General features: G+C 35.7%; 1 protein-coding gene and 1 long non-coding RNA gene across 9 annotated transcripts in view; one reads left to right on the top strand and one right to left on the bottom strand.

Annotated features, from left to right (window-relative positions):
* FNIP1 (folliculin interacting protein 1) overlaps positions 1-12,234 on the top strand; it is a 155,207-nt gene that overhangs the window by 119,194 nt on the left and 23,779 nt on the right. For all 7 annotated transcript variants that reach the window (XM_038552083.1, XM_038552085.1, XM_038552082.1 and 4 more), the window contains 2 exons: positions 8,887-9,033; positions 9,893-10,062. In XM_038552083.1, the coding sequence (XP_038408011.1) occupies positions 8,887-9,033; positions 9,893-10,062 (317 nt within the window). The remainder of the gene's footprint in view (positions 1-8,886; positions 9,034-9,892; positions 10,063-12,234) is intronic.
* The window catches only part of LOC119873883, a 50,244-nt gene that overhangs the window by 30,176 nt on the left and 7,834 nt on the right, over positions 1-12,234 (bottom strand). The window lies entirely within an intron of this gene.

The following is a 12,234-nucleotide window of genomic DNA, read 5'->3' as shown; positions in this document are numbered from 1 at the left end:
ATTTTTATATGTTAGCATATTAACTTCAGGCCTTTCCTAAGTTACTGAATGAAGCATGCTAACAAATACTATAATAAAGTATTAACATTTTGTAGTTGTAAAGAAACCCCATATAACATTAACTGGAACATCTTAATCATTAACTATATAGTTCAATGGTGTTAAGTATGTATAGCAAAACTCTAGAACTTTTGCATCTTACAACACTGAAACTATATACACTAAACACTAATTCAGTAATATATTTTTAATCAGTGTGTTTCTTTAGTTCATTGGCATCTTTGCTCTTAATATATGAACTATATGTAGAATTATTCATAATTTTATTTGTTCATACCTGTATCTTGAGAATTCAGATTATTATATTTGAGGTGCCATTTATAATTAAATCAGAGCATTATAATGTTTCTTACAGATGAAGTAAATGGAAAATAAAAATGTATTCCCTCAGCATTTCTAGAGGCAATTTAGAACAATTTTTTTAAGATTAATTTTTTTTTAAAGAGAAGTCACATGCATGTGTGTATATACGCAATTGGGAGGAGGGGCAGAGGGAGAGGGATAGAGAGAATTTCAAGCAGACTCTGTGCTGAGCACCGAGCCAGACACAGGGCTTGATCTCACCACTCTGAGATCATGACCAGAGTCAAAATCAAGAGTCAGATACTTCACTGAGCAGCCCCAGGTGCCCCTAGATTAATTCTTAAAGTTAAGTAAGAGCCTACAAACTTTGTTCTTTCCTTTCAATGTTCTGTTGGTTATTCTGGGTCTTTCGCCTCTTCATATAAAAGTCAGAATAATTTTGTTGATATCTGCAAAGTAACTTGTTATTTTGATTGAGATTGTATTGAATTTCTAGATCGTATTGGGAAAAATTGGCATCTTAGTGACAGTGAGTCTTCTATCCATGAAGATGAAATATCTCTCTGTTTATTTAGATATTCTTTCTTAGAGTTTGGTAGGCCCTTTAGATCTTGTACTTTTGAGAGGAAGAGGAGAGGGACAGTGGGAGAGAGAGAATCTTAAGCTCCACACCCAGTGCCTATCCTGATGTGGGGCTTGATCTCATGACCCTGAGATCATGACCTGAGCCAGTATCAAGAATTGGATGCTTAGGGATGCCTGTGTGGCTCAGTGGTTGAGTGTCTGCCTTTGGCTCAGGGCATGATCCCAGAGTCCCGGGATGGAGTCCGGCATCGGGCTTCCTGCATGGAGCTGCTTCTCCCTCTGCCTATGCATATCTCTGCCCCTCTCTGTGTCTCTCAAGAATAAATAAATAAAATCTTCAAAAAAAAAAAATTGGATGCTTAACTGGCTGAACCAACCAGGCACCCCAGATCTTGTATATTTTAAAATATTAATACCTAAATATTTCAGGGTGGGGGATTTTTTGATATTTATCTTGGTTGGTGCTTCATAGGCTTCTTGAATCTTTGGTTTGTTTGCTGTTATTATTTGTTCAAAATTCTCAGTCATTATCCTATATTTTATCTGTTTCTCTGTTCATTTGGTATTTCCATTATATGTATGGGAAATTGTAATTTTCCCACAATTCTTTGATATTCTGTTCCAATTTTTTTCATCCTTTATTCTCTTTGCTTTTTAATTTGGGAAATTCCCACTGACATATATTTAAACTCAGTGATTTTTTCCCTCAGATGTGTTCTGTCTGCTGATGAGCCTATGGAGGACATATTTCATTCCTGTTACAGTGTTTTTGATTTCCAACATTCTCTTTGGAGTCAGTTTCCATCTCTTTGCTCTTTCATGTTATCTACTTTATTCATAAGAATAAAGTTTTGGAGGATGCCCTAGGTGCACTTAAGAATTGTTATGCTTCCTCTATCTGAAACACAAAAGGATGTTTCTTTGATCTTCATTATGGAAATCTGATGGTATGGCCTGATTCTGAAAATGTGGCAGTCTTCCTAAGACTGACACCCAAGGAGTTTTTTAATCACTCAGTGGTAGTTCATATTCATTGTGACACCAATTAGTCAATTGCTATTTAAGCATTCCTACCAGTTATTGGCCCTAGAAGCATCTGCTTCAGGAAAGGTGGTCTCAGCTGTGATTGTTGTTTAGTTTTCAGGGTGATGATTTATCCTCTGACCTAAATTTTGTGAAAAGTCATTGATTTTCAATTTGTTCAGCCTTTTTCTTGTGAGGATTAAAGTGATGACTTCCAAGCTCTTTACTCAGATATTTTTTAATCAATATTTTTATGTAAAAACATGCTGAATTGAAATATAATTGCAAAACCTCATTTGGTTAATACTCAAATTGATTTAGTTAAAACTCAAATTGAATTTATTTGGAACTTAAATTACATTAAAAACCTCTGATTAAAAAAGAAAAATATGGTGGCTTAGCTAATAACTAGACAAACATAACAAGAACTGTTACCCAAACTCCTAGATTTCAAATCAGTAGGTCTAGAGCCTAGCATTTTTATTTCACAGTCTCTTTGGGAATTACTTGTTGAAACTGTTTTCAAGGAGAAAAATGACCAAACCTCTACCACTACAATGCTAGTTACATTTGCAGTCCTGCATTGTACAGTTGCAGCTGTACAACCCTGAGAGAGGATGTCAGAGTTAACGTTTGAGAATATTTTTACTTTGAAATAAAGAGGTTCTGGGCTTGGAAATTCTTGAGAGAGAATGGGAGAAGTTCTTTTTTTTTTTTTGGGGGGGGGGGGGGGAGGGGGAGAAGTTCTTATGCTTTATTGAAACCAAGACATGTTGAACCTAATACCATAATTTAAAACATTATTAGCTGGGTATAATGGTTATTTATGTATTTCTCATGGTTTACGACAGTTTTGACCTTCATACATTCTCTTGTAGCCCAGTCATTTCTATTTACATAGTTGGAAAATTTTACTTTACATAATTTGGAAAAAAGAATTCTAGAGTGATTTCTCTGAGAAACCTATAAAATATGCCTTTGTCATGGATATAAGTGGTTTTTGAAAAGTATGAAAAGTTTTCATCTTTCGAATTTCTAAATGTAATCTGTAGTTGCTTTAAAGTTCAACCAAGGATTCTTAAGAGTTCTGCTTTTCCTGAAGTGGATAATAAAACTTTAAGAGAAATGTGTTAAAAAAAAAAAAAAAATGTGTTACGAATGATTGGGTATTTTGTTAATAATTCTTAAAAGTTTTATTTTATTCAAATCATTCTGTTGAGTTTAGACTGTAATTATTACAAATATATGTTTGAACAATTCTTTTTGCTTACATGCCTAAAAGAATCTTGCTGTATTCTGAGTTTATCACATTTTGCAGTATTACAAAGCAGTGAGTCTTTGCCCTTGTACTTGGAACAGTTATTTACATTAATGGATTGATGGTTTCTTCTACAGTCACTAGCTTTGTGGAAAAAGGCCAAGAGTCCCTATGTGAGGTCTGAGGAAACTGTCATTATAGACCTAGCTGAAGTTATCAGAATAGTAAAGATTGTCAGAAAATTAATTCCTAATAGAATGCTGATCTTGCTCTTACGTTATAAAGTTTTTTTTTAAATTTTACTTATTTATTCATAGAGACAGAGAGAGAGAGAGAGAGAGAGAGAGAGAGAGAGAGAGAGGGACAGAGACACAGGCAGAGGGAGAAGCAGGCTCTATACAAGGAGCCCGACGTGGGACTCGATCCTCGGTCTCCAGGATCACGCCCTGGGCTGAAGGCGGCGCTAAACTGCTGAGCCACCCAGGCTGCCCCGGTTATAAAGTTTTTATTCAAAAGAATTTTGAATACCTATGAGTTAATTGGTTTGTTATTAGAGAATATATATGGCTTAGCATTAGAATTTTAGTATTGCCTAGAATTTACAATATGTATGAGTCATAAAATCATTGAAAATGCATGTCATGTTTGTGTACCTTTTCTTTTTTGTTAGATTTTTTTTTAATTTTATTTATTTATTCATGAGAGACACAGAGAAAGAGGCAGAGGGACAGAGGTAAAGGGAGAAGCAGGCTTCCTGCGGGGAGCCTGATGTGGGACTCGATCTCGGGACCCCAGGATCACACCCTGGGCTGAAGGCAGGCTCTCAATTGCTGAGCCACCCAGGCGTCCCTTTTTATTACTTTCTTTCACTTCAGTCATTGTACAAATATGAAAGGCCTATGTAAGTCAGTTAAACATTGTTACAAATTCTTAAGAATACTTTATAAGGGGCGCATGAGTGGCTCAGGTGTTTTCTGACTTCAGGTCATGATATCAGGGTCTTGGGATCCGGCTCCGTGTTAAGCTCCACGCTTAGCAGGAAGTCTGCTTCTCCCTTGCCTCCTGCTTCCCCCTCAAATAAATAAAACTTAAAGTACTTTATAAGCTTTTAAATTTTTATTAAGAAGTTTGTCAGAAGTACTTTTTTTAAGAAGTACTTTAATATATATGTTTAATTTTCATTAATTGTGAATTCACGTACTTGCTGAAATTTATTTATAGCCTCATATTATACTCACAGTGCTTTTATGATCAATTGTAACATGTGCAAACCTTAGCTGTGATGTAGCTAAGCAAAGTCATTGATTTTCAATTTGTTCAGCCTTTTTCTTGTGAGGATTAAAGTGATGACTTCCAAGCTCTTTACAAGTCAGCTGGAATTGGATGTTCAGTGAAAAATTTGAGTAGCATGATAACATTCCTTAATGAGGTTGAAAAAGACAGTGATTTGCCTTTTTGTTTCAGCTCTTATTCTGTAAACACATACCCTACTTGACATCTTTTTAGAGGCAGAGTTTTGTGGTTTGTCTTTTTTTTTTTTTTTTTTTTTTTTTGGCATTTTGTGCTTTTTGTTAGTGATTTTGCTGTTAAAAATCACCCCCAGTGCACACCTGGGTGGCTCAGTGGTTGTATATCTTTGGCTTGGGTTGTGGTCTCAGTGTCCTGGAATCAAGTCCTGTATCAGGCTGCCCACGGGGGGCCTGCTTCTCCTACTGCCTGTGTTTGCCTTTCTTTCTGTGGCTCTCATGAATAAATGAGTAAAGGCTTTTTTAAAAACATAAGTAAAAATAAAAGAATCCCCAGTGATTTGGCAGTATACTGCTGAAATGCTGTAATATTCCAAAGTACAAGCAAGCCATAATGTGCCCTCAGAGAAAATACATGTAAGGTTCATGCAGGCATGAGTCATAGTGCTATTGGCTATGAATTCAGTGTTAATGAATCAGTAGTGTACTACATAAGGTGTCTTTAAACAGAAACTCACATAAAACAAGGTTATGTATTGAAAGGCTGACAGAAATGTTGATGAGAGACTCACAGGAACCTAACCATAGGTTAGGAACCCTAGGAACCCTAGGAACAGTGATTCAGTGTTCGCTAATTCTTTGCGTCAGCTTTGTAGAACCTTACTGTAAATAATGAAAATCTGTCATACTAAATTTTTAAATTATTATTAAAAATTAGCAATTGTATCATTTTTAAAGTATGTGATTATCTGAGACCAGATGAATAAATGAGTTTGGGGTAGTTGAGAGGAGGAAGGAAATGATTCACATGCATGCAGAAACCATGAAACTAGAGAAACAGGAAGCATGTTTAATTAGGAGCCATCTGGCAAAGATGAGGTTCTTGGACTCTAACTTCATGCATATCAAAGAAAACTAAATCAGGTCCACTGTTCTCTTCCAACTAAAGGAATCTTTCATTCTTTAGGGTCAGTCAGGAACAATAAAGGGATGACTAAAAATTCATACTTACCATGAATTAGGGAATAATCATTAGGGGAGAAGAGAGCCCTGTTAGTTCTATATTGCTAATGACAACGTAAAATTGTATATGATGAGAAGCATTATTGCATAATTAATTTCTTTACCTTCTTTGCATTTGATACTCTGAGGTCATATACATAGCCTTAGACACCAAAACTCTAAAGCTAATGTCTTCAGCTGACCACTATACTAATGATAGTGAATTGTCTCTGACCCATGACACATGAACTTGTAGTAGTCACAAATATACTTAAGAAATTCATGAAAAACTAATTGATCAGCTCATTCATTCATGTATATGGTGTTTCTTTTAATCCGAAAAGTACATTTACATACATGGTTAAGAAACAAAACGTGCCAAGAAATCTAATAACGAAAAGAAGTGAACTCCATCCTATCACTCTCGTCCCTGTTCTTATTTCCCAAGAATATTGTTTTAACTCTTACCTATTTCTTTTGTTATGTATCTGCACATTATTAAGCAGTATACTTAATGCAGCTATTTCTTGATTTATCAATTTTGGAGCATATTTATCTCCTGCCGTGAGTTTATACCTGCCCATTGGTCCTTGAACTTTAGTATAGCTAAACTTTAGTATAGCTCTAGCACTAGCTTGTCTTTCAGTTCTGGTAAATTTTCTGCTTTCTCTGATTCTCTGTTTTTCTCTGTCCTCTCTCTCTTGAATTCTTTTTGTTAGTAACTGGCATTTCTTGATTGATCTTTTATGTCTCTTTCATGTTTTCCCTTTTCCTGAATGTATTATTTACTATTTTCTCTGGAGTCATTTTGTATATTTGTGTGTTTCTGTTTTTCTCTTTGTGTGCCTCTGTCCTTGAAGGTATTATGGGTTGCCTATCCATAGTTGAGGGCAAAGCACTAAAATACAGGTTGGGAGTTCCGTGCATAATTAGGCACAAACTGGAGAACTTCACTTAGTGCTTAGAACTCACTTAGAACTTCACTTTCCTAAAGTGAAGGACAATGTTTCTCAATCTGTTTTCATTATCACTTCTTGAAAAGGCATATTTAAGACATTTTTTTTCCTCCTCATTGCCGTCCCTTCTTCCCATAACATTTTAAAGCCACAACATTTATTGTATATGTTTATGTATTGTGAAAGATTCAAATACCAGAAAGGGTTTGGGCAATGTTACTTCTTTGGACTAGTCAGTTACTACATCTGCTCTTCTGTCTATAGTCATTCTTTGGGAAAATAGGGTATAGAAGAGGGTCACCTACCATTTACAGATCTTGAATTAGTCTCCCAGTTTATAGTCCTGTTTAACTACTGCCCTCAACTTTTCCAGGCCCTTGTGAGTCCTGGGCGTCTTTTTCAGATTAGCTCCTTTATGTACATGTCCCCTACCTTGAACACTATAAACCCATATGTTTATCTACCTTACCACTTCACTTAACATTCCTCTCTATGCTTTGGGTTGCAGAATTTTATTAAGTCTATAATTTGAATTTTAAGTAAGATTACTCTCCATTTTTATTTGTTATAGTAATTTGTTTTCAAATCCTTCGCCGATGTTCATTTGAAACATCAGAACTGAAAGGTATAACACTGGTGCTTGCTTTTCCATCTTATCTGGACATGTTTAATAGACTTTAGCATTTAGCATTTTCACATATTCCTAGTTGATATTCAGATCACATCTTCCTCTGTAAATTCCTTTACCTCTTTCCATTTATTTTAAATAAATTTAAATAAAATTTCCATTTTATTTTAAAGTTCTCAACTGTGATATTTTGTCCTACCAAGAACTTTTTAATGTCATCTGTGTCACTTTTCTCCCTTATATTGTGTTCATACTGGGTCAAGGTTCAATAAAACTTGTACAGGCAAGAGAATTCTTTTCCTTTTTTTGGATTCTAGGTGTTAGAGAATTATGCTGAAGTAGGTATTAGAGCTTGCAGAGATCTCAGAGAACTTCTAGAGCTATACTTTCTAAGATAGTAGCCATTGGCCACATGTGGGTACTTAATTTAAATAAAAATAAATAAAATTTAAAATTGAATTCATCAGTCAAACGGACCACATTTCATGTGAAGGCTAGGGGATGCCATCTTGGATAGTGTAGATAGAGAGTATTCCCATCTTTGCCAGAAGTTTTGTCATATAGCACTGTTCTAGAGAGTAGAAAGTACAGCACCATTCTGTATCTTCCAAGAGATCAGCTAGTTTCTTAAGACTCAACTTTGTAGGAGTTGCTTAATCTAGTGAGTGTATAGGACTTGGCTGAATAGATATTAATGTAGAAGGAAAATGATTGATATCTTAAAGATATCCTTGAAGCCTTAAGGAGAGAATGCAAGTCATGGGACTAGCTATTGTCTAAGTAAATGCAAGAGACAGCCAGGAAATCATCATCATAATTGTGCAATAATGCTCTCTTGTGTTGATTCAAGGAAAAATTTCAGGAGGTTGAAAGTCATAAAATACAGTATGCAGATTTAGTATCCTCATCATCCTTTAGAAATTTACTAAAGAGTCTCAACATAGTCAACAAAATGATGCTGATAAACTATTGTTTTGAGTGAGTATATGGATAAGCTATTATCTAAATCAGAATATTTTTCTTTTCTAGGTTGTTGATAATTTACATTATATTTAAGTATGTCATACCTTAGAAATGTAGAGCAGGAAAGGCTTTAGAAATTATCCAGTCCTATGCTTTCATTTTACGGGTGGAGGAAACTGATGCTTAAAATAGGGAAGTGGGCAGCCCGGGTGGCTCAGCGGTTTAGCACCGCCTTCAGCCCAGGGTGTGATCCTGGAGACCCCGGATCAAGTCCCACAACGGGCTCCCTGCATGGAGCCTGCTTCTCCTTCTGCCTGTATCTCTGCCTCTCTGTGTGTGTGTGTCTCTCATGAATAAATAAAATCTTTAAAAAATAAAAATAAAAACTAAAATAGGGAGGTAATTTACCCCAGGGCACACAATCTTTGAGAGTAGAGCCAGCACCAGAAGCAACATATTTTGAGTTCATGTGCAGACTATTTCCTGTGGTACTATGCTGGTGACAAAGAAGGAATGACTTTGATTCAGTGTGTCCTTTTGAAAGCTTGAATAATCTCTGTGAGGCCCAAGCTGGTAACATAAAATTTAAGAGTATGTAATTCTGGGAACTATGAATTTAATAATGGGTTTTCTTCTTTTTAGAACAACAATTTGTAATCTTTACACAATGCCACGAATTGGAGAGCCTGTCTGGCTTACAATGATGTCGGGGACTCCAGAAAAGAACCAGCTTTGTCATCGTTTCATGAAGGAGTTCACTTTTCTAATGGAAAATGCTTCCAAAAATCAGTATGGCTTTCTCTTTATATCTTAGATATATTATTATTTATTATAACTTGATACCTAGATTGTCATCAACCCAATTATAAAAGCTAAATAATCAACTGTTTTCTTTGGAATTATTTTATATTATTAATAACCAAAACAGAATTCTGAAGGATGTTTAAGAGAAAGGACATGGAAGAAGGCCACAGAAAATAGTAAAATGAATGAAATGAATGAAAAACAGCCAAAGGTCTTTATGTGTTAAGTTAAAATTCCTGACAACTTAGAGAACTCTCTGAGCCTTCCCATTTTTTGAATTGTTTCTACTTACACAGTTTCATTCTATAGAAAATGAGTTAAAAAAAAAAGGGCCAGGATTTCAATGATACATATTTAATGTGATATTTTATCATACTGTTACTTGTAACCATTTATCAAATTCCTAGAATCTAGATGAGTAATTTAGATGTTTTCTTCTTTTTGATGGTAGACAAAGCTTGCTAAATACTTTCCTTCAATTTCCCATTCAGTAATTTGGAAATGTATAGACCTATTGGTTGACTCATTAATTTTTCAGATTAAACACTGAAGAGAAACCAGTTTTTCAAGTAAAATGTTATTTTTGTTTTGTAATTATGATCAGATATAGCTCTGTGTGAATACTATTTTTATTTTAAAGATTCCTTTTTAACTCTCACCCAACTGCAAACTTCATTTTCATCCAGCTGATATGCCTGTCTTTTATTCTTTCCTTTCCTTTCCTTTTCAAATGCTCTTTGGCCACATGAGAGTATGTACTCTCTTTGCTCTATTCTGTTGCTGCATTTTACATTAGATTTAGTGAAGACAGACTAGAATCTGATAGGATGTGTTTTGTTTTCAGATTCCTGCCAGCACTCATTACTGCAGTTCTGACCAATCATCTTGCCTGGGTTCCAACGGTCATGCCAAATGGACAGCCACCTATAAAAATATTTTTAGAAAAGCATTCCTCCCAGAGTGTGGACATGTTAGCAAAAACTCATCCGTATAACCCACTTTGGGCACAACTAGGTATGTAGTCTGAAAACCCTTACATTATGCATGGCACTTAGACTTTTCTATAACTATGCGGATTATTTTATAGCAAAAACATAAATAAAATGTTTTGCCTCCTCCATTTTTTTTAAGGATTTTATTTATTTATTAATGAGAGACACAGAGAGAAAGGCAGAGACATAGGCAGAGGGAGAAGCAGACTCCCCGCTGGGAGCCTGATGTAGGGCTCGATTCCAGGACCCCAGGATCACATCCTGAGCCAAAGGCAGACCAGTGAACCATCCAGGTGCCCCTTTCTCCATTCTAAAGCACTTCTTCTTTCCTTGTCCTTTTCATGTCTGCTGAATTGTAAAATCTCCATCTTAAGTCTAATACCAATTTCTTATAGCTACAGAACTTGAATTAGAGCAAGAGAAGCAGGATCATGACTGGTTTTCTTATAACATCAGTCTTCAGGGTGTTTTATGTTATGTACTTTGCCTAGAAAGAATGAATCAAAGTTACCTATGATAGCTAGAATAAATTTGGTTAACTGAGAAGCAGTCATTGAGGTTTCTGTGTGCCACTTCTATTTGTTGAGTAATTTTGGAAAATGTTTCCCTAGTGTGAGACCCCATTAAATAAATGGGTAACCAAGGAGAAAGGGGTAGTTTATAAGTTGACAATCATTAAGAAGGCATTATAGCATGGTGCTTAAAAGTTTAGGATGTAAGTCAGGCAGACCACATATGGGTCACAGTCTGTTTATAAATTAGGGATAATTGTATATATAGTACATACCTCATAAAGTTGTGACAGTTAAATGAGAAAATACTTGTAAAGTGCTTAGAACAGTGTCTGGTAAATGTGACTGCTATTATTCCTACTCTTACTCTATTGCTGTTAGGTCATGGAGGAGGAGTCCAAAGAGAACATTTTGATGACTTGATAGAAACTCCCCTTAGGTTGTGCTGATGAGTGAGCTTGCCAGGCAGGTTGTCATGTAGCTTATTCATGTAACTTCCCTCCCTTTCTCTTTCTCTTCTTTCTCCATCCTTCCTTTACTTTCTGCTACTTAATCGAGGAGTAACTGACACATAGCAAACACATATATAAAGTATACAATTTTGTAAGTATTAATGTCAAAACATAAATACTTCTGAAACCATCACCAAAATCAAGGTGGTAAACATTCTCATCAGTTCCAAAAGTTTCCTCATGCCCTTCTATAATCCCTCCTTCCTGTTCTCCTCACTCTGCCTGTTCATGTTCCACTGCTCCCACATACACAGCCAGCCACTGGGTGGCTCAGTAGGTTAAGTGTCTGCCTTTGGCTCAGGTCATGATCTTGGAGTCCTGGGATTGAGCCTCTTGTTGGGCTCCCTGCTTAGCACAGAATCTGCTTTTCCCTCTCCCTCGGCCCCTGCCTTCCTGCTCATATGCGTCTGTGCATGCTCTCTCTCTTTCTCTCTCTCAAATAAATAAAAATCTTAAAAAAAAAAAGGTAGTTTATTACTAATGGTAATAAATACGAGGACAATAATGATAATTCAAAAAGGAACTGTAAGAGAAATGGTAAAATTAATGAAATTTCAGTTAGGGAAGCTTACTTTTTCTCAAGGGAGGATGCTTAAGTCGGAAGACTTGGACTGACAGAGAATGAGAGGAGAAGGCAAGTATGTAGCATGAGGAAAGGTGCCTAGGTGTTAAAAGTGCTGAGTAGATTCAGTGTTCCAGTTTAAGTAGTCTGCTTTATGTGGGACTTTTTGCAAATAATGGTGAAAAAGTGTAATTATAAGAAGATAAACCTGGAAAAATAAAGTGGAACCAGTCAGGAAAGACTCACTTGCCATGCCAAAGCAGTTCAGTTTATTTGTTAATTCATGAGAACCTTAGCAGTAGTTTTGAACAGTGGCATGATAGCAATAGAGCCATTGTATTAATCAGAGAAGAATTGTCATAATACTGTTTATAGCATATATTTACCTGAGATCTTTTTATGTTTGTTCCTTTAAAAAGTGTAGGAGTTATGCTTTAAAGTATGTATACAGACAATTTAACTAAAAATTAGATTTAAATTAATGATGTATTCTCTATTTTAAGAGTACTTTGGCACCTGTTTCTTCATCTGATTTAAGCTATAGCATAAATACAGAAATTACATTGATAACTCTTAGGTCCCCCCCCCCCCTTTTGTAATGGCTGTTT

The sequence above is a fragment of the Canis lupus genome, chromosome 11, assembly GCF_011100685.1.
Source record: "Canis lupus familiaris isolate Mischka breed German Shepherd chromosome 11, alternate assembly UU_Cfam_GSD_1.0, whole genome shotgun sequence".
Taxonomy (NCBI): Eukaryota; Metazoa; Chordata; class Mammalia; order Carnivora; family Canidae; genus Canis; species Canis lupus.
The sequence above is the reverse complement of the archived record's forward strand: the minus strand, read 5'-3'. Positions and strand labels throughout refer to the sequence as shown.